At 39.8% G+C, this 22,345-nt stretch overlaps 1 protein-coding gene across 4 annotated transcripts in view; it reads left to right on the top strand.

Annotated features, from left to right (window-relative positions):
- The window catches only part of CDC27 (cell division cycle 27), a 34,289-nt gene that overhangs the window by 10,245 nt on the left and 1,699 nt on the right, over positions 1 to 22,345 (top strand). Inside the window, exons 3-18 of one of the 4 annotated variants that reach the window (XM_040617380.1) lie at positions 1,090 to 1,237; positions 3,343 to 3,468; positions 4,481 to 4,578; positions 5,087 to 5,241; positions 5,353 to 5,567; positions 6,237 to 6,351; positions 9,557 to 9,672; positions 10,113 to 10,212; positions 10,853 to 11,060; positions 11,906 to 12,075; positions 13,402 to 13,554; positions 14,780 to 14,988; positions 15,667 to 15,784; positions 16,871 to 16,999; positions 18,734 to 18,808; positions 20,191 to 20,371. In XM_040617380.1, the coding sequence (XP_040473314.1) occupies positions 1,090 to 1,237; positions 3,343 to 3,468; positions 4,481 to 4,578; positions 5,087 to 5,241; positions 5,353 to 5,567; positions 6,237 to 6,351; positions 9,557 to 9,672; positions 10,113 to 10,212; positions 10,853 to 11,060; positions 11,906 to 12,075; positions 13,402 to 13,554; positions 14,780 to 14,988; positions 15,667 to 15,784; positions 16,871 to 16,999; positions 18,734 to 18,808; positions 20,191 to 20,371 (2,316 nt within the window). Of the gene's footprint in view, positions 1 to 1,089; positions 1,238 to 3,342; positions 3,469 to 4,480; positions 4,579 to 5,086; positions 5,242 to 5,352; positions 5,568 to 6,236; positions 6,352 to 9,556; positions 9,673 to 10,112; positions 10,213 to 10,852; positions 11,061 to 11,902; positions 12,076 to 13,401; positions 13,555 to 14,779; positions 14,989 to 15,666; positions 15,785 to 16,870; positions 17,000 to 18,733; positions 18,809 to 20,190; positions 20,372 to 22,345 lie in introns of those variants that run through there. The other 3 variants (XM_040617379.1, XM_040617382.1, XM_040617381.1) reach the window with 3 other exon arrangements.

Below are 22,345 nucleotides of genomic sequence, written 5' to 3'. Positions count from 1 at the left end.
GGAGTTAGCACTCTGTCCTTTATGCTGTAATCCCGAGTAAAATTGGCAAGTCTGACCTCAGTCTTAAATCTGGGTGCCAAGTCAAGCTCTTAGCACACTGAGAATGTTCTCTTCTACATAATTCATCTCTACAATGGAAGAAGTGTTGAAGCAGACATCAAATCTAAATGCTTCCAGTTTCTACCATAGGGAAATGTTTCTGTCATGATTACTCTTCTTCTCTGTTAAGATAGAGCTGATTTTTCCTGAAGTTTGACCATTTCATTCAGAATTTGGAAACTTGTGAGAACTCAGCTTAGGAAGAAGATTTGTAGGAGAGCTTGTCCCTGTGGCTACTTCCTAATGTAAAATAAATAAAGCATCTGCATGGTAATGTTAACCCATGTTCCCAATGAAATAATGGGCGTAGGCAGCAAAAAGGACAAGACTTAAGGTTGGGGTAGAGGTGACTGGTAACTGACCAACTTTAGTAGTCGTGAAAATAGGAAGATCTGCTCTGCTGAAGTCACGTCAAGATACAGCATCAAGTGCTTTGGAGAAATAACAGAAGTAAAATTGCAAGCAGAAAAAGACCACTTGAAATTAGGGTAAAACTGTTATTCGGGCTCTTTAGGCTGAAATAGGTCTTCCTTCTGAAAAGTTATTGTACTTCCTAACAGCCATTGTTGTGCCAGTGTTTATGCACTGCTTAAGCTAGTGAAAAGTGTTACTAGCAGGTGTGATAATACTCTGAGCCAAGCCTTGGTGTGGCCAGTGAGTTGCTGTCCTACTAGGAATGACTGCTTTGCTTGAGTTGCTGTTATTTTAGCAACAAACTGGCTCATCACTTGTTCAGATTGAGTAACTGGAAGGATCAAAGTTCTCCTACAGCAGTAGGTGTTGAGTTGGTCTGACTATACAAGAAAGTGACATATGGAAGTTTGTTATATGACTTAAGAAATGCACTTTATTCAGTAATGAATTTCTCTAATACCAGTACTTGTTTTCTTGCATCTTGTTCCTAGCTGGCTTTTACTCCCTTCCCCCAAATTCTTTGTATCAAAATAGTAAACAATCAACTGATGATGGTTTTCTTAATTTATTTTTTAGTGCATTCAGAGGAAGCACTGTTTTTACTGGCAACGTGTTACTACCGCTCAGGAAAGGCCTATAAAGCATACAGGCTCCTAAAGGGACACAGCTGTACTACCCCACAATGTAAATACCTGCTTGCAAAATGTTGTGTTGACCTCAGCAAGTAAGTAAATCCTTTATGTTCTGTCCAGGGTTACAAATGTTGGGTGTTTTTTTTGTTTGGGTTTCTCTCTGAAAGCTGTCATATTGCATAAACTAGTAACTTGTTAGTCCTTCAGCTCTAAAGATTATTGTAAGTTCAGTTCATTTTGCTTTCAGATACAGACCTAAAGAGCACTAGCTCATATTGCAGAAAATTCTTAAAAGGTATTGAATAACTTACAAAGGAGTTGTCAAGCTGCGTAGGGGGAGAAAACATTGATTGCTGAGATGACTCTGGGAAGTGCTTCTTTTGCTTTTGTTTCTCTGATGCTTTGCTTATTTCATTAAGTGTTTCCAGTATGAATTTAACAGATGGGTCACTTCTCTCAAACAGTAAGCTTCCTCCTCTTACCCCATAACTGCTAATGGATGGGTGAGGGAAAATATGGCAGACAAATCTGTTTTTAAAAACCTACGACAAACTCACCTTGAATCCGCATCTGAGAATGCTGTATTCACCATCAAAATTAACCTTGACAGGGCCATAGTAGTCTCAAGGTAATGTGCTGGGTTTCTGGAGTTGTAACAGCGAGAGTATATAATGAAACTGCTCAAGCTACCCACCCTAACACCCTCAGAGTTTGTTAATGAGGGTATTTTACTTCTGCATAGAACTTTCAGCTCAAGTGTAGGAATGATGTCTGGCTGAGGTGTAGAATGGAGAGGATGAGGCACCAGGAAAGGTGAAAACTTTTGTTCAAAAAACTTTCGGATTCTGTGGGGGTTCTTTACAGAAGCTTAACTGTCTCTCTGCAGAACAGCTTGTGGTTGTGTTGTGGCTTTTTTTGGTTTGGTGTTTGAGTGACCTTCTTTAAACATTATTTTTTTGGTCATTGAATTTTTTTAGAATAGGTAACGTGATATTTGGAGTTTCACACAGCACAATGTGATATTTTTTTTGCAGGTTTCATAGTCCTGCTCATAACATGTAACCAAAATGCAGGCCTCCAGAGCCAGCGAGGGGAGGCTCCTTAGCCTTTGATACTTGCTGTAGTAGGAGAGTCCTTTGACACCTTTAGAGTAGCAACGATGTCTTGACTTATGTTTTTTCTGATGCTTTTAACACTTCTGGAGCTATTAGGATACAGGCTTCTTTGAATCTTCTTTTGAAAGGGAAGTCATGTTAGTGCTGTGCTTGGCAAGGTCCCCATGGAATAAATCTGAAGCTGATCATTCCCTCCCTTGCTTTTACCAAGTCTGGTGTGTGCATATAGTGCATCAGCTTCAGAACTGGTTTAAGTTAGGTAGGTGGGATTTCTTAGAAGTGTTCTTCAGAATTTGTTAAATTTAGCTGTCATTGCTGTTAGTTATATGAGCTCATTTATAAAGAGGTACCTTATTTTCTTGTGGGAATGGTCTATACTGATAGAAGCATCTACCTACAAGTATAATTTCAAGTGGAGGCAAGGAGAGATGATTTGTTTGTGCAGGTGTCAGTCTCAAATGCCAGACGAATGCCTCCTATCCTCAAGTTGTATAAAGCGATCTTCAAGCGTAATCGTGAGTGGCCCGTTCCATGTGAGCAGTACTGCTTGCTGCAGGTGTAGTAGATGCAAGATGAACCTTTGTTCTTCTTCTGAGCCCCTCTTGCAAGAAGGCAAGGTGTTAAGATCCAAAATAGACTCTGGATTTTACATGAGTGCCTGGTACCTTACAGATTGTATTTTGTATTGGGAAACAAAACCAAAATAAGTGTTGTCCTAGCTTGTTACTAGGTAAAGTACCTTCCAAAAACAGAGGACAGGAAACTCTTCTAGATGCTTTGTTTGGTATTGTACCTAGGATTAATCACTTCTGGAAAAGTGATGTTGTGGGGTTTGGGGTTTGTTTTTCTTCCCTCCCAGTGGAGACGTTCTGCTTAGGAGTACTGCATACCTCCTGTTGCTAGAGGAATCCATCAATTACGTAAAATTCATTTGCAGGAGCTAGTTTATATGTGGTTTGAAACTTGTGAACACTGACAGTGGATTTCTGGTTTTGTTTGTAGCAGGGTGAAAACACTGGGCTACAAATACTGTGAGGCTTGTAACCCCTTTCAACCTCTTTTTTTTTTTTTTAAAAAAAAAGGCTTGCAGAAGGAGAGCAGATCTTATCTGGTGGAGTGTTCAACAAACAGAAAAGCCATGATGACATTGTTATGGAGTTTGGTGACTCTGCATGCTTTACACTCTCCTTACTGGGACATGTCTACTGGTAATGTTGCGCTTTTTTGTTATTTTCTCTAATAAAGCTTGGGTTTTTTGATTTGACCAGGCTCCATTTTAGTCAAATATATTTTCAGTCATCGCGGGATACACTTGTCTGTGGGTTCTACGACCTGCATGATTGCAAAGTATCATAGATGCAAGGAGATGGTTGTGGAAGCCATTTACCTTTGAAATGCAAGCAGTTTGTCTTTCACCCAGATCTTCTGACTGAAAACACAAATTCCTCTTTTCCAGGTTAAGCATGCAATCCAAGAGTGTTTGATGGTTGGTTTTTTAATATATATATATATATACACACAACCCTTTGGGTTTGTTCCATATTTTCCCTATGAAAAATTCTCCTGTTTCTCAGTGTTGCCAGTTTGATTTTTCTGTATCTATTTTACAGATGTGTAGCTATAACCTCCAAATGAAAGTTTTGAGGACTGCCAGTCAGAATAACTTTGCAAATTTAAGTGGTTTGCTTTTATCTAGTTACAAGAAAGGTTTCAGTAAATATGAGCAGATTGAATAGGAATAGTTTTTGGTTTCTTCCCTAGCATACTTGGGTAGTTGTTTTTTTGGTTTTTGGTTTTGTTTTTTTTTTAAATCAGGAGCAGCTATCTTTGTAGCCAGATGCTTAGGTGTTCAGTTTAACCCCTAATTTATATACAAAAAATATATCAGTAGGTATTTAAAATGGCTAGAAGGCTAGAAATCAGGTTGCTGTTGGCAAAAAAAAGAACAAAGCTGTTGCAAAGAACTGCATCTTTCTACAGCAAAAAATCTCGAGCTGTACTGGTGCTTATGTAACTTCTTTTTGAGGTCTGTGCCTAAGAAACTTTCAGCTGTGTCTAAATATGTCAAAAACTTCAAAAGAACTCAGTACTTGTGGCTTGAAAAATGAGGGATGTTGCTGTGGCTCTCTGCATGTTTTTGTTTTTCAACTCCTGGAAAGCTATCTTGAACAAAAGTGCTGTTCTTAAGTTTCCTCATAAACTGTTACGTTCTTTTTGCAGCAAGACAGACCGGCTTGCCAAAGGATCAGAATGTTACCAAAAGAGCCTTAGTTTAAATCCTTTCCTGTGGTCCCCTTTTGAATCACTATGTGAAATAGGTAAGTCTGCAGGACTGTTTTACTAGTGAAGATGTTTTCTACGCTTCTGGTTATGTCAGGCTTTTTGATTTGCTGTCAGCACGTGGCAAGGTTTGTTTTACTCCTTGCCCAGAGCTAGTAAGGAAAATGCCTGCAAAATTCTTTGGAAGTGGTTTTGTAAGCAACAATGCACTTAAAATACTTCGCCAGTGTTTAGAGCTTTTGTCTTGAGGTCTTCCACATTCACGATACATTTTTGGATTTAACAGTACTGTCTTCTAACCTACAGTTAGTAGACACTTAGATCTTCTGAGAATAACTTAAAAGCACGTCTGATTTCTAATAAAAATTATTTTCTAGGGTTTTGAAGGGGGGGAACGCTTCTGACTTGGCGTAAGGGGTTTTAAAACAACGAGATAAGAACGCACCCATCCCGAAATACTTCGTTCCCTGTCCTCCTTGTTTCAGACTGAATATTCAGTGTATAAGCTCAGGAATAACGCTAAAATCTCCTTTTCCAATCTTACAGGTGAAAAACCAGACCCTGACCAAACATTTAAATTAACATCTCTACAGAACTTCAGCAGCTGTCTGCCTAACACTTGCACAACATTGGTATCGAATCACAACATATCCCACAGACAGCCTGAGACTGTCCTTATGGAAACGCCGCAAGACACAATTGTAAGTTTTGCTGAAATTGCTGTGTTTAAAGCAGTTTTTCCAGCTTAACAGAAAAATGCTGATTAGAAACTATGCTGCCTGAGTATCTAACAGCTGCCTCCCATTTTTCAGGAGTTGAACAGACTCAACCTAGAATCCTCCAATTCAAAATATTCCTCATTGAACACAGATTCTTCGATGTCTTACATTGACTCGGCTGTAATTTCACCAGATGCTGTCCCTCTTGGGTCAGGAACTGCCATATTGTCTAAACAAGCTCAAAATAAACCAAAAACTGGGCGGAGTTTGCTGGGGGGACCTGCAGCTTTGAGCCCGCTAACTCCAAGGTAAGTCCTTGACAGACAATTCCTGGCTGCAGCTGTGCTGTTGATAATGTTTGACTTGTGTGGCACCAGATGTCTTTCCTATTTCAACAGAAGCAAACACGCGTGTCAACAGCATATTATAATGTTGCAGGAATGAAAGTTAAACTTCAATAACTGCTCTTTGGTCCTAGTATTAGTTTCTTCTGTTTCTTAAACAAGCAGTTGGTATTTTCAGTTAGTTAACTGTTGATCCAGTATTGCTTGTTGCGACGTTCACACTGGAAGAATCTTTAAAGGAGTATGTTTCTGCTCTGGAGTCAAGTTTATTATGAAAAGCTACTCTTAAGAGCTTTCCCTAAAGAACAGCTCTCTTCTAAAGAGCATGTAAATATATGCTCTGTTCTATGTGTTGTCTTATTTAAACAGCTTTGTTACAAGCCGTGAATACTTGCATGGTCTGTGTCTATTAGTTATTATGCGGGCAGGCAAAGGAAAGTTCTGTATTTTTGTATTTCAGGGATAAGAATATTTTCTATTAAAGTGCCTTTTATAGATGAGGATAGTAAGAGGGTTAATATAAATCAATAAAATAATTCTGAGATAAAGTTGATCCGGGTCTCTGTTTTAAGCATGGAATCAACAGTAGTCTGACATTCAGACATTGACCCTTCCTCTTCGTTTTGTTCTCAGCTTTGGAATTTTGCCACTGGAAACCCCAACCACCGGAGATGGATCTTATTTACAAAACTACACAAACTCTTCTTCTGTAATTGATGTGCCATCCACAGGAGCGCCTTCAAAGAAGGTATCTTGCATTCTGGAATACGATTGCTGTTCTAGAAGTTTGACATTGCATTGTACTTTTAAAGAAGACTCTATAATGCAGATAAAAAAAACATTGCATGTGATTGTGCTGACAGTGAGGAGAACGCAGCTCATCCACTGTTTGCAAAATTAGTTTTGAAAAACAGTGTGTGGAACTAATTGAAGCATCCTTTAGTTGTGGCAATGGCTTGGGTTAACTAAGTGAGACTTAAATTTATGTATAATTTGTCTAAAAAGTGTGTGTATAAAAAGAAAAATTACAACCAAACCAACACAACAGCAGCCTGCTCTTACTAACAATTATTTCATGCAGCAAAACAAAATGTTGTTCACCAGCACATGTATAGTTATAGGCTAGTGAGGTTGGGGTGCAGGGGTGCAGTTAATTGTTAATTTGACTGCCTGACAAAACTTTTTAGACTTCTTGAAGTGTTAGTTAAAATGAGAAGCCCTTTTCCCCCCACCCAAAATGCACGTTAGGCAGCCTGCCACGCGCCCAGTGCTGCTAGAGGAGACCCGAGGAAGGTGCTGTGTCTTCTGCCCACCTGCTCTGAGGGGAACGTATGAACGCTGACAGTTCTAAACAGCGAAGGGTTTATAACTCTTCAGTGTGCAAGGTGGAATCTGAAGACAGTCTAAACTCGGAGCTTTTGCTTTAAGCTTTGTTTAATTCCTGTATTTTCAGGGATGACTTGAAATAATCCGAAAAGCCTCAACTGAGCAGAAGCTACTGCTTCCTTGCAAGCAGTTCTTGACTTCTAGCTTACAGGCCAGAGTAGTCAAAATACTGCTGGTGGTCTGTGGAGGGATGACTGGTAGCATGGTGCTGTTTTGATCTGCTTAAGTCTGGTGTAAAGAAAACTAAAAATTTTCTTTTTTACTCAGTAAGAAACTGCCATAGTTGCCATAGTGATAAATGAGAGGTGGAATGTTGGTGACAGTTGAAGAACCGTTTGTTCCTTTCTAAAAACAAAAAAACCTGAGGATTTTTCCCTGTATTTTTAGTAAACCTAGGATTTGCTTGAGGGATGCTAGTGTTTTATAGGTGGCCAACTCTTTAAAGTAAAAACTCAGTGCAAGTAATAGTGTTGAATTCCTCAAAAAGTAGAACTTGAATTTCCATGTTTGCTCTGGTGCTCATCTTGCTGTGCTGTTCTGGAAGTGAAATTTGGGAGCAGTTAAAAACTGTGTGTGTCTTCTCTCATTGACCCAGTACTTAAAACAATACAAGCCAGTAAGCTGGTAACTTTATTTTTTGTCCTTTGGATAGTATTTTGAAAGCCTGTGACTGGGAACTGTGGAATCTCATTGCATGAGCCATTGTGATATCCTGTCTCTAGACAGTGTATTACTGCCACACTTTCAGTTCTTAGTCCTGCCTTTTTTTTTATTACTTTTGATGTGTTGCAGCTGGACTGAGCTAAACCAGTCTGCTAGAGATAGTCTTCATGTGGCTGATCCAATTCCCATCCCATAGATGCTCAGGACCAACCAGTTTTCCATTTCTAGTTGAAAACATTGGCTCATGGTGGATTGTGCTTATGTAGGAAGATAAATTTTCAGGAGTCTAAAAAAATGAAATAGTTAGCAAAGGGCTGCTCATCAGTGTAGTACTTGTCTGCATTTAATATCGTGTGTACACGATGTGATAGATGAAAAGCTTTGGGGACTCAAGTCATATATACTGTTTTGTTGCTTTGCTAAGTATGACACAACAGCACAGAGGTGCAAGTTTCACTAGTCCGTGCATGTGCTTTCTGCCCAGATGCATCCATGCTACTACCTAAACACAAATACTTAATACACTTTAATAAATGGCTTAGAATTCAGATGCATGCTTTGTCCAATGCAGATAATTATTTGGCCGGTTTCACTTCTGCTCTTCAAATTACCAAGTTAGAAAAGATTTAGTGTAACTGTGGCTAGAACGTGCATGACTTAACAGAGGCAGTTTCCTAGGAAACACTTGCGTAAATGAATGAAACATTAGGATGAATCCAAAGGCTTCTTATCTGAGTGGGCAAGAGCGTGCCTGCTGGCCGCTAAACTGGCCTCTGATAGCAGAGAAACTGAGAAAGGGAAGGGCAGAATATTGGAAGTCAGATAACGCGTAAACTGGTGTTGCTTGTGCTGTCGTTGATCCCACTTGCCGATTTCTGGTGTCTTCAAGAATGTCTGTTCCAAACAGCCGGCGCAGAGTTGAATGTTTGTGTCCCTGGGGTGGGCAGGAAGATAAGGTTTCAGCTTTCTTTAAAAGGCAGGGAGGGGAGGACCTCTTCCAAATCCTTTATAGGAAGTCTATGTGTCAGACAGAATTTCTATCTGAACTTGTTTCTTAGGTCTCAGATTCACAGTCAGGTTATCACAGCTCCAAGTTCCCACACCTCAGCTGTGCCAGGGTAGGCACGTTTTAGCTCTCTGAAGATGGGTGAAGATACAAGACAATGTTTTGGTGCTAAGTCGTATTATGTGCTTGTAACCTGTGGCAAGTAACAGGTACAAAAGGTGTGAGTGCGCACACTAAGTGTTGCTCCAATGGCATGCAGTAACTTGCTGCCCTGCGTTAACTTGGCTGTGGGTATATAGTAACTTTCTGTGCTGCATAATGCAAGTCCCTTTTTGATGAAGCAGTTTATTTCTGTATCTGCTCCAAAGGCTTGTGCAATAACTTAATTTGTGAAATACTGATTTATGCTGTGTATGGGTATGCTAAACAGCGGAGTGGCCCACAGCGTGCACCTCGGTGAGGTGTGAATGGCAAATGGCTTCTGGATGTGATTGCAATATCATTTAAACACACACACCCCTTTTTTTTTTCTGTAATTGTTTGGGTTTTTTTTACAAATTTCCATGGAGAAGGAATGATAAATATGACATGTTTTAATTCACTTTTATTCTTGCACAAACATCTTAACGTATAGTTTCTTCCCACTAGATGGAGATTTTCTATCTTTCAAATAATGTGCATAAAGTTAGTAAACTTTGTGTTATTGGCATTTTAACAGGTAGAATGAGAAATAATCATTGCCCCTTGGGATGGGGAGGAACTCTCATCCTTTGTTAAGAAGACCTATATTTATCCTCCTTTGTGCAGTGTGTGATAGGCAGAATGGATTTGATTTGGTACAGCAGAGAGATAACTTGGTGACATAATAACAAACCTGTGGAAATTCTGTGTTATGCAGACTGTCAGCAGGATGAGCCAAGCTGGAACAAAATCTGTCTTCTCACAGAGTGGAAATAGCCGGGAAGTCACTCCAATTCTTGTTGCACAAACACAGAGCTCTGGCCCACAGACAAGGTAGCAGGGGGGGAAATCATCGTGGTATCACATTGTGCATTGTATATCTTGAAGGAATTGCATGCTTTATTTGCCCACTTGTGTGGATGTTCCTGCAGAATCCCTCTTTGGATGAGAAAGAAGTGTATTTTTTTGTTGGGCAAAAAAACTCAAACGTGTGGGAAGCTCGTGCATGGTGGTTGGTCTGTTTTGTTTTAAATCTCCTGCACAATTAGATCACTTCATCAGTAAATGAAAAAGTAGCTGGAAGGAAATTCTGTTCATGTGCTTGACTTGCAACAAGTAGATTTAGGGGGTTTTTAATCTTGAAATGGGAATATCTTTGCTATTATCTTTGCTACTTAAGGTATTTTTTTTTAAAACAAAGGTACAAGCTGTTTTTATTAAAAATTAAGAACTTTGGCATTTTTTGATGTGCTGCTGTTTTTTGGTTTTTTTAGTACAACACCTCAGGTATTGAGCCCAACAATTGCTGCTCCACCAAATGCACTGCCTCGAAGAAGCTCTCGCCTGTTTACTAGTGATAGCTCTACAACAAAGGTAACGAACATCGTGCATTTTGTGAACTTCTGGGCTTCTTATTCATGCCACTGTACTAATAATTTCCCCATACACATAGCAATCCTAGCAGCTTAAGAACAGGTTCAGTGATCAGCAGAACTTAGGAAGTACATGGCTGTAGAAAAGATATCATGATGCCACAATATGTTTTTTTAAGCTCTCAAGTAAAATAATAGGAAGAAGAGTATCATGATCAAAAACAAAGATACATGCTGGGCTGACAAGTGCAGTGGTGCTGGTAGCTGTCAGCCCATTTAAGAGGATGTGTTGATCAGATATATTTATCGCAGAATTCATTTTGAGCAGATACTATTTTTTTTGCACCAAACAAGTTATTTTTCATCTGTTTTCTGCTTCTCAAACAATGGAGTAGAACACCAAACTCAAATATTCGTAGACTGTAATTAGGTGATGTGAATGTTGCCATCTTAAAAATGAACAAATAAACATTCAGTGAAGTGATGTGCCTGTATACTTAAGTTTAGAAATCCCATGTCTGGGCATGGTTGTTAAAGCTGAAAAGATGATAAAAATAACTTTACACAATTCACTTGTAAGTTTAACTTTCTGAATTGAAAAGACTTCCTTTCTATGTAACTCTTACTCTTCTTACTTTCAGGAAAATAGCAAAAAATTGAAAATGAAGTTTCCACCTAAGATTCCAAACAGAAAAACAAAAAGTAAAACAAATAAGGGAGGAATAACTCAACCAAACTTAAATGATAGCTTGGAAATTACCAAACTGGACTCTTCCATCATTTCAGAAGGAAAAATTTCGACTGTTACACCACAGATCCAGGCTTTTACGCTACAGAAGGCAGCAGCAGGTCTGTTTGAACACTATTGGACTGTAGTTAGAGTAAAACTTGTATCTATGTTTTAAGGTCAAATGAAGAAAAAATGTTGTTCCAGTGTTTGTTTCTTTCTTGTTTCAGTTAGCCTGTGGCTGTCACCTTTGTCTAATTATAAAAACTGATTGAATTCAGTATCTTCTAGTTAACTTAGAACATGTGAAGAAGTATTAAAAGTAGCTGGTTGTAAGCAGATACATCTTGCAAGCTCTCATTCTTAATGATTAAAATATTTTCAGACAAGATCCTTGGAAACTGATTCAAAGGAGCTATAAGTAACCTGGTTATCTTCCTTCAAAATTTTATTTTTGAAGGGTTTATGTAGTCTGTTCTGTCTTCATGTTTCCTGTTTGTTTAGAAATAAGTCTTTATTCAGATTGTCAGAAAATCCTAGACAAACTGCTGAATTCCTCCCTTTTTGGCTCAGTAATGTTTCCAGGCAGCAAAAAGATGTATCCATGGATACCAGACATGTGGAAACTGTGTTCAGACCTAACAAAATGTTTGAATAGCTGTTGTAAATGCAAAACTCCAGTTGCCCTGAACTTTGGAGTTTCTCTTTTTCCCCGAGTATTCTGTTGCTGGCTTTAAGAAGTCATTACTGTCTGACTTCCATTGCAAAGGCTGATGCTTAGAATATTATGCCTAAGTTAAGAGTGTATAAGCCCATGTTTGGGAGCTGAAAGATTTTCACAGACAAATTCAGGAGCAGTGCCTGCCACAATGAAGAGCTTATGGGATTAGCAGTTTGAAGTAACTCTCAGCTGTCTTTTTTATTTATTTTTTTTCCACTTTTATTTATTGTATTTTTCTCCTAGAAGGTTTGATGAGCCTTCTTCGTGACATGGGAAAAGGTTATTTAGCCTTGTGTTCATACAACTGCAAAGAGGCGATAAATATTTTAAGCCATTTACCATCGCACCACTACAACACTGGCTGGGTGCTGTGCCAAATTGGGAGAGCTTACTTCGAACTTGCAGAATATATGCAGGTAGGAACTGGGGGGGTTGGTTCTTACCCTTTTGCACTAATGTTTTGCACAGCTTTGCACGACACCTGCAGACTTCCTGCAAAAGCTATGGGAGGCTTTTTATACAGTTGAGATAACTGTATAAACAAAGAGTTATACCTGGAGTGGGTTTAGGTCTTGAATCTGCATCGATAGTCATCAAGCTTTGCTGAAGAAGCTGAGTTACACTTTGGATTTCTTTTAGTTACATCCTCTTCTATCCAGCCATTGGGGTCTCCTTGCCTCTGCCTGTTTTCACTTACAGCTGTGCTCATGTAATTGTACTGACTGCAGTGTTGTAAATTGGATCACTGAAACAATTTCTAAATCCAAAAACTTCTCTCGCCCTTTTTAGTCAACACAGATCACATTGATGACCTAGTTTCCTTTGCAGTCTTAGAAATGACAGCATTGGCACAGCTGAGGTGATGTCAAACTGCTTCAGAAACAGCAGTGAGCAATTAAGGGTAATCCAGCAGTTCAACTCTCCTTGTCACTGTTGTCCTGATAATGGATGTGCCTGTTTCCTCACAACTCTTTAAAACGCTCTCTGTGCAGGAGAGAACTGCAGTGGGTTTCAAAAGTAGTTTTTAAAACATACACATGGTTTGATTTAGAGATGGAGCACGCCATGCTTTTAATAGTTTATTTTGAAAACTGAGGCTGCAGACCCTAATGGTTTCCTAAAGCTTTTCCAAAGCTCTTCCCGTGTGGCCTTTGTGTTGTAACCTGGCACTCGAGTTTATGGAGTAGAGCTCTGTGTCAGGGAGACTTCATGAGTCTCTTTTATCTTCATTGATAAGAAGCACAGCTGTCTCAAGTGAAAGTGAAGCACCTATTTGTGGTGTCACACTGTTGGGCATTCCCCCATCCCTGCATCAGCTGTGTTTACTGCAGCAGTTGTTGCTTTTTGCCTTGTAATTATTATGCACAGTGTCTGGGGGGGTGTAGCACTCAGCAGGAATGCAATACCTGTCATCTGTTAGAATGGCTAATAGTCATAACTGGCCCCTAAAAGTATGCTATGCTCTTTCTGATTTTTGTGGGTAACTTGTTTGCCTTCCTTGTGCGCTGTGATAGACGCAGCAATGTCATCGGAGTCAGCGGTGGGGAGGGATGGCTGCATTTCTCCTGGCATCTGTGCTAGGGTTTAGTAGCTTCCTTTGCTTGAAGAGGAAGTTACAGGACCTGTAGCTCTCCGTAGTACACTTAGAAAGCAAAGAGGATGCTCAGTCTGAACTAACCTTGACCTATGCACTCTGCTTTGGTGTGTGGAATTTTGTTTTAAGCTTAATTTCTGTTCTCTAGGCTGAGAGAATATTTTCAGAAGTAAGGAGGATTGAAAACTACAGAGTAGAAGGCATGGAGATCTATTCGACTACGCTGTGGCATCTGCAGAAAGATGTTGCTCTTTCAGTTCTTTCAAAGGATTTGACGGACATGGATAAAAACTCGCCAGAGGTATAAAATGCTGTGGTCTTGTGTGTGAAGAGGGTAGCTGTATGGGGCAAAATCTAATGATTCAGAGCAAAGCTCTGAGCTCTGATCTAGTTCAAGTGTATCCTCCTGTGAGAACTGCGTGGCAAAACTGGAGAGGGAGGTGGCAGGATTATCTGTTGAACTGATGATGCCTGAAATGGTTTCTTAGAATATCAGCTCACATGGAACAGGTTGAAACCTTTTATCTGTTAATGGTTATTTAAATTTGCATTGGCACCACTCATCCAGGAAGATCATGGGTTAGTCTGTCACCCCTGCTGCTGCAAGTATGCAAAGAAAAGGAATATTTCTCCTGTACCACCTTTTAATTGCTGTAGTTAATTCACTGGCACTTAAAACATATTTGCTCTAGAACTTATTTTCAGACATAATGTTTCACATTTTTATGCCAAAGTCTATTAAACGGCAGAGTGTATGGCAACATAAAGTCATGATATGCAAAAAGCAAGGCATCTTTTAATGGGTGCCACAGTAGAAGTAATAGATGTATACATGTTTAAATGTTCTTAACAGAGTTGAGAAAACTGTAGATCATATTGGGATTTTCTTCCTGTTGAAGGAGAGAATCCTGTTGCGGTGTTAACTTGTCTAGTAGTAGAGCAATCAAAAACAATGAGGTAGTTGTAGTAAGGTATCCTGGAGAGGAGAAAATGCAGATTCTGATACAAGGAGTGAACAGTTCGACAGTGGTGATAAAAAATTCGGGAAAGCAAGGGACCCTGGGCTGTGATGCTTTACAGTCTCGATGCTGGTTGCTGAGCAGGAGGGGGAGGAGGTTGTTGCTAAAATTGTTGCTCTGCAGATTTCCAGATTTGTCAGTTGGAGGGAGCTGAAGAGTGAATGTACTGTCTCCCCCTTCATTATTCTTAAATATCTTAGATGTGATGTTTTATTTCTAGCCTCTTCAACAGCTTCAAAACCTTCAGTCATCGAAGTATCTAATTGGCACAACTTCTTGTCCTTAGATTCTCAATTTCTGTATTTCAGCTTGTGTAGCTATAAGGTGTATTTGGGCCTATCTGCCTCTCAGGAATGAGATTTAACTAACTTTTATTATTGTTAGTTTTTAATCTAGGAGGAAGTTATATATAATTATGTAAAGCAGTGTGGAAGAATTTGTTCAGCTCAAACTTGGTCACCCTGAGTTGTAAAAAGCATCCTAATTTTGCAATGCTGTTTTTACTAGGCTTGGTGTGCTGCAGGAAACTGTTTCAGCTTACAACGAGAACATGACATTGCAATCAAGTTCTTCCAGAGAGCCATTCAGGTTGATCCAAACTATGCTTATGCCTACACCCTGTTGGGGCACGAATTTGTGTTAACAGAAGAACTAGACAAAGCATTGGCTTGTTTCAGAAATGCGATCAGAGTCAACCCCAGACACTACAATGCATGGTGAGTTTTGCTTCATTGTCCTCCTACTGCATTGTGATAAAGAACTCCTTTCAGAGATATATATTCTGGATGCTGCCGCTGATGTAGTTTTCCCTACCACTTCTTCTCTCTAAGCAGAGAGCAAAGCTATTTCTGCAGAAGACGCCGGCCCCGTCTTTAACAGTTACTTCCATAAGGAGGGCAAAACATGAGAGTTCTCTTGGTTTCCACAGATCTTCCTGGCTGTATTGCACAGAACAAAATAGCTGGGGTATCTAGGTTGAACTTTCTTTGTTTGCAGTTGGAGAGATGAGAGATTTGTCCCTTTACACCTTAGGATACAGTTAGATTTTTACAGCTGTTTATGTGGAAAAAATAAAAAGCAGTAAAAGTTAGATCTAGTGTAAGTTAGTGTAAGTCACTTAGTCTTGAGAAATTTTTGTCTGCTTTTTACTTTGTAGCTGTTCAGCCAGTCTTCCTGTGGTATTGAATGTAGATTCTTCAAACTACCCAACTGACAAAAAAAAAACAAACCCAACCCAAGACAGTTATAGATGTAGCTTTTTCTCCCACAATAAATTGTTTCCCACCCTGGGTAGAGTTGGCAAGAGTATAGACCATTTCTGCCAGATCATATTCACTGGCAAAGACTAGATTGATTAGAATACTCTCTTAGCAGAACTATTTTTCTGCTTGCAGGTACGGATTGGGAATGATTTATTACAAACAGGAAAAATTCAGTCTAGCAGAAATGCATTTCCAGAAAGCACTTGATATTAATCCTCAGAGCTCAGTCTTACTGTGTCACATTGGAGTGGTAAGTAGATTTAACTTAACCCTATCGTGGTCTTTTAATCTGCCTCTGTACTTTGTTTGCAGTGGGGAAAGTCATACTGAACATTTTTAGCAAAAAAGCCCAAGTTCAGAGTACCTCTTGGAGGATCTTAAGTGCCATATGAATGAATAACCACAGAGTTAATATGTCAGAAAGGGAACACTTCTCTCCCTTCAAGCTACTTTTAACCTGTAATAAAATTATACTGTCACATCATGTTTGAGTCAGCCAAAATAGTAGTGATATGAAAATCGAGACTGTGGGCAGGTACTAATGTGAATAGAGTATTTTGGGGGGGTGGTGGGGAGTGTTTAGTATGTAAGAAATTATGTGGTTTTTTTTTTTAACTGCTGTTGCATGCACTTCGACCAGCACTTCCAGTTCTATAAATGCAAAGGTGCTCTGTCTCACCTCTCAGGGTGCAGTATGTTTGGGGGTTTTTTTTGGCTGTTATGTCCACTTTGCCCTCGTTCCAGTTGCTTGTAGATGTGACAGCTTCCTACTTAAGCCACTTCATGCCAAGTGAAGTTTGGCAGGTGGCTCCTGCAGCCACCAGCCATTCAGTTAAATGGACAGGGCTACTGGGGGACTTGGTTATTCATCCGTCTGCTACCGCGTCCCTGGAAGCGGCGGCCTCGCCCCAGCCAGTGCTTGTGTACAGAGCTGGGAAGCAGTTCTGGTAGTTGTGATGGTGACTGAAGGCTGTGTCGCTGTGGTGGATGGCTACCTGCTGCCATTCGTTTGCCTTCTACGTGGCAGCAAAGCACTGTCAGATCCTACAGGGGTGATGGCTGCAGCTCGCTTATGTACAGAGAGAGACATTGAGCTCACTCCCGGCCAAAGGTTGAATGATTTCTCTAAGCTGTGGGGTGGGGAGAATGTTTTGAGGTGGAGATGAGGTATGGTTTTCTTCCTGTAAGAAAGCTTGTTAAGACTTGATCTAGAATTGGACAATTTTTTTTTTTAAAGGAACATACTATAAGTAAACGTAGTCAAACGGATTTATTCTTGTCTAGTAGATAAGCTGCTAGTTTCCCTTTTAAAATTGTTCTTCCTTTCTCTTAATAGGTACAGCATGCACTGAAAAAATCTGAAAAGGCTTTGGATACTTTAAACAAAGCTATTAGCATTGACCCCAAGAACCCGCTATGCAAATTCCATAGAGCTTCTGTATTATTTGCAAGTGAAAAATACAAGGTAAGACATGGTGCATGTAGACAACCTTAAGCTATCTTTAAATTGCTGTAGTTGGGAATGGGGACACTGGAAGCAAAATGGTTACAGGTTCTCACTGGGTGGCATGAGGGCTCGCAGGAAGAGCCTGGGATGTTGGCCTGTCTTGAAGCATTTGCTTTGACAAGTGCCACCTTTTGCCAAGGGAACAAAGGTTCCCTTGTTACAAAGGTTTTGATTGTTGATGCTTTCTTAATATTGTTTTAGTCTGACCTTGGAAAAAGAATAGAAAGAAGGGGGAACTATTGCGGGTGTCACGAATGCATGGCTGTATTATCATGAGTTTATACTAAATTACTAAAAAAAAAAAACCAAACCTTGGCAAACGGCTCCATAACAGATTACAGCGATAAGAACCAGCTATTTCAAAAGCTGGGTGGTCAAGTGAAAACTAAGAAGCTGAGCACCTTTGGCCTGATCCCCTGCGGAGCTGTCCCCCTTTTCAAATGAGTGAAGATCTTTCCAGTGACCATTGTCCTCTGGGTTTTGGCCACAGAAGACAAACTGCAGCCTGGTTCCTGAAACCTGGCTTCAGTGCCCATGTGTAAAGGGAAAACTTTACTTAGAACTTGGTTTTGAAAATTCATAACTGAACCAATTAAATATAAAATGTATTAAGATTAGGGACTTGATGAAGTGCCTATTTGTAGATGGTTTTTTAAATCGAAAAGCAGAAGATAAACACAAGAGGAAGAACAATAAATCTTAATAGTTTGCTACCTTCACTAGTGCAGGGGCAATAAGAAACTTGTTGACCAGGGTGAAATGGTATTTTGGGAAATAAAACATTTGGACTCTTGTTTCTTTATCAGGCTGAGACTTGTAAGACTAAAATTATGCTGTTCACATAAACTATGTAAAACTTAATGAAATAGTTTGGGCATTTAGCACCAGTGCTAAGAGAATTTTGATAGTGTGATAAATTTGACTAGTGGTAGGTAAATAAATGCAGACATACGCTTCCCTTTATGTAGCAAGCCCTAACTTGAAATTGTCTTCACATGAATAAGGTTTAGAGGGTGGAGCAGAACTTTTGATCGCTAAAAGCAGTGTTTATTTCAAACTGCAGGCTAAATATTTTTAGGTAGAATTTAATAATGATGCCAAGTTACTGTCGCAGCAGAATAAACTTCTCCACTGTCAACAATTAATTTAAAAGTAGGAGTTCACTAAATATTTTGGACTTCTAATGCCTATTATAAACACAGTCATCATTTGTAAATGTCCACAGATACATATGTAAAACCAGAACCTTTCAAAAGCACAGGCTTGGGAGTGGCACATCAGTGCAAAATGCACCGATGTTCTTAGTGTTTCCGAAGCTCCGTGCACTGAAGTAGGCGCCCACTGTAAATACACTGTCAGTGCCTTGTCTTCTACCCTATAATGCTTTGTTGGGGCTGATGGGGGTGTGTTATGTCAGAGTTGTTAAAAGTCTTGTAGGAGACCAAAGCCCTATAAACCTGCTCTATTTCTGTAATAATGGGGCTATGATAACACTACAGTCTTTAAATGAGAAACTAATGCAAAAGGAATTTTAGATGCTTCTCATGAGTGTACTGTTGTTCTTGATGGAATATACTCCATGTAAATGCCAGTATTTTTTTTTCCCACATTAGTGCATTCACAGTTCAGTAATGTCATAACTGGTTGCAGGCTGCTAGCTTGTGCTTAGTAAGCATTCTTCTTCCTTTTCAGTCTGCTTTACAAGAACTTGAAGAACTGAAACAGATTGTTCCCAAAGAGTCTCTTGTTTACTTTTTAATAGGAAAGGTAAGTAAAAAAACTTGACTGTCATCTTTCGGTTTCCTTTGCAGAGACTTACACCTAATGAGAAAATTTGATGCCTGTCCATAAGCTGCTTCCATTTGGAGCAGTATTCTAAAAATTCCCAAAGCTTTAAATAAGACTTAATGCTCACAGCTTCATTATGTATCAGCTTTTAAATGCAAAAGACAGTTATTACTGGAGCAGCCTTCAGCTCTTGAAAAACAAACCAAGAAAAAAATAACTTAAGCCAGTGGTGGTGGTGTTTGCCTGCTTTGATTTCACCACTCTCAACTTGAAAGATAATTTTAAAAAGCAAGAAATTGATCCTGATCAAGATACTTCACTGAAGAGATATATGGCTGTGCACATAACCACTGTATCTTTCCCTGAAAATGGAACTCTGTCAAGACTTGATTCAGTATGATAGCAATGATGCCTTCAGTGGCAATCTTTAAAATTTTGAGGGATAGTCCATCCGTCAGTCAGCAGTGTTGGCTATTTGCACATGTAGCTGCTAAAATGTTGAATCACACTTTAGTGCAGTGTATCAGAAATTGTTGGTGAACTTAAGTACTTTCACTGTTTAAATGCTTAACACAGGTAAATTACTTGCTCATCTGTCCTTAACGGTAAGGAAAGCTTCAGTGTAAGTTACAGTGACAAGTTCAAGCATGGGCTGGATTCTGCAGCGCGGTGCTGTCTTGAAAATGTTGCTGTTCAGTTTAGCAGGACAAGCTAGGTGTCACCTAATGTCCCATTATTTTGTCCACCTGCCAATGACAGTAAAAATGTTCCTTGAGGGTGTAAGAACAGCCATGCTGAGTCAAAACAAAAATTTGTCTGACAGTGTGTCATGCCTTTGCTAGTTCATGGTAAGAGAGCTGTAGGGAAGAGCGATTAACATTAGTGTGTGCATGTGGGGATACTTCCCCAGCCTGTGCTCTGGGCCTCTGACATCAGAAATCTGAGACTTTTTGGACTTCTCCTGAGCTAGAAGTAGATTTGGGGTTATGATGACTCAAAACTCAGAGAGTGGTGAGGGGGTAAGACAAAGCAAAACATGTACACTGATAGCTCTTACCCCACCCTGCTGCAGAGTGCCAAAGCTTCAATTTGTATCTGAAGATCCACCTCCTTCTCTTCTTGAATCTGTCAGCTGCTAGTTTAATTTAAATTTCTTTCAAGTCTTAAATAGAAACACTTGCTTGCTCTTTCTCCACATGTTTGCGGTTTCCCTTGGGACTCATATAACAAATCTTTCGTATCCACCCTCTGTTGCTTTTCATAAAATACTAGTTTTAACTGTGGCTTGGTATTGTGTGTGTTTGTCCAAACCTTCAAGTAGCAACTTCATGCAAATGCAGCCTCTTATGCTTTTATTTTAGGTTTATAAAAAGCTGGGTCAAACACATTTGGCCCTAATGAATTTCTCATGGGCAATGGACTTAGACCCCAAAGGAGCCAATAACCAGATTAAAGAGGCCATTGATAAACGCTACCTTCCAGATGATGAGGAGCCAATAACTCAAGAAGAGCAAATCAGTGAATGTTACCCCTATGAATCAGGTTTGTATTTCCAACCCGTTGTCATTCAAGGAGGTATCTCCACTTAGGTGGTGAGAGGGATCATGGGTTTCACAAGTGAAACGTGCTGCTCAGCCTCACTGCTCGGCAAGTAAGGCCTCCAGAGGCTCTTCATTCTGAAGAATTCCTTCATGCTTCCTACAGTAAGCTTGAAATAAAGGATTGTGACACTTCTTTAGAATCTGTAGATGAAGCAGGACTGAGATAATAACTACTGCAAACTTGTACAAATAGTGGTTGGCTAATAGTATCGTAGGAGAACAAGATGTTCCCAGAGCCCACAGCTCTTTCCTTGCAGAAGCATCAAATCATTTTGAGGTTACTGAATGGCAGCTGAAATGGTTTGTAGAGGCTTTGTCAAAAGTTTAACAAACTGGGTGTTGGGTAAAAATATTTGGTCAGCTAAACATAAAAGGTAGCTTTTGCTGAGAGTCATGAAAGTCGTTCCATTTGAATCAAGAGGAAATACTACACTTCCATTGGACTGCTTGGGAATAATCCACAAAAAGGAATGGCATGGGTTTCTCTTCTAACTTTTTATTATAAGCTTAAATTCTGTGAAGCATGGGTAGCTCTGTGAAGTGTGGATAGTAGTAAATATTGATGTCCTTGATGCAGACTGAAATAGTGATAGAAAATAAACACTAATAAGCAATTTAATTCTTTTCCTCCCAAGAAGAAAATAGCACACATCTATTAGAGCGAGTTTTCTATTCTATGTGCTGCAGTTCTGAATCTTCAGCTGGAAAAGCTGTCACATTTTCCTGCGGTGTATCATGTTGAGTTTTATGGATCCTGTGCACTGTGTGTTTTTTAATACTGGAGACTTGGTCTGTGCTGCACTTCCTCAAGTGTCAAGAGTTTTTCTTTCCTTGATACGTAGTTGGGCTGACTTAAAATGGGCTTACTGGGAGCTGGGTGTGTTTCTGGCCAGAAGATGGAGACAGAGTCCTGAAACTGCTGTGTGACACCAAAAAAAGCCAATTCCACGTCCCAAAAAAAGGAGGGGAAAAACCCCCAAACAAACAAACACCACACACACAGAACCCACACACATTAAAAAAAAAAAAAAAAAAAACAAACGAAAACAAACCAACAAACAAAAACCAAAACCCAACAACCAACCAAAACAAAGCCAACCACCAAAAAACCCCCAAACCCCAGCAACTTGTAAACAAAATAAAACAGTGTTAGGCTGGGAGCAGTTCATTTTCCCCGACCACACAGATAAACTGTGCAACTCTTCTAGTCTCAGCTGAGTAACTCCTAGGATGCATGAGATAAGCTAAAGTAAATTAAGGTAGTAGTGGGGACAGGGGATTCTTTTTGATGTATTGGCTAGCATGAGCCATTTTGTGCATTAAATTGCCTGGCATGGGCCTCGGCTGTGTGCACTGTAAAGAAACCTGTGAAGTGTTTGCGTTAAAGCAGTAAAAGGCACCTGTGTTTCCACATGAAACAGCTTAGCTACTTGGGAATCTACAGTTAATTGTACTGTGGAAAGGAGATTAGAGTCTCATCAACCATCATTAGATATTTACCTTCATTTTAATTTTAACCTAGAAGTTCCATATTTAAGGGTAGCCTCTCGGTGTGCACATGCCTATCTTGCACGCTGTCTTTACTCAAACAGCTGTAGTAACCTGGTTTTCCTGGAAGCTTTGAACTAGCCATTGTCTGAGCTGAGTGAACGGAGTAACCCCTGGGCATCAGAAACCTCTGTGGGCAGCTACTCAGAGTGGTTCTTCTGCCACATCCCTTACACAGTGCTTGGCAGGGAGCAAGTAGAGGCTGCCAAACTACTAGTTGAGCGTTAATTGGTTGTAAATGGAGTGGTCCATAATGCAGTGGGCGAGTAACATACGTGTTTCAGGCAGCTGGTGTGTTTTGAAGGAGTGGGAAGGTTAAACTTCCTAAAGCAATTTTGGAACCCTCTGTACCAATCCCTACATAACC

This window comes from Falco naumanni, chromosome 18, assembly GCF_017639655.2.
Source record: "Falco naumanni isolate bFalNau1 chromosome 18, bFalNau1.pat, whole genome shotgun sequence".
NCBI classification, from domain to species: Eukaryota; Metazoa; Chordata; class Aves; order Falconiformes; family Falconidae; genus Falco; species Falco naumanni.
This window is presented reverse-complemented; position numbering and strand designations above follow the sequence as displayed.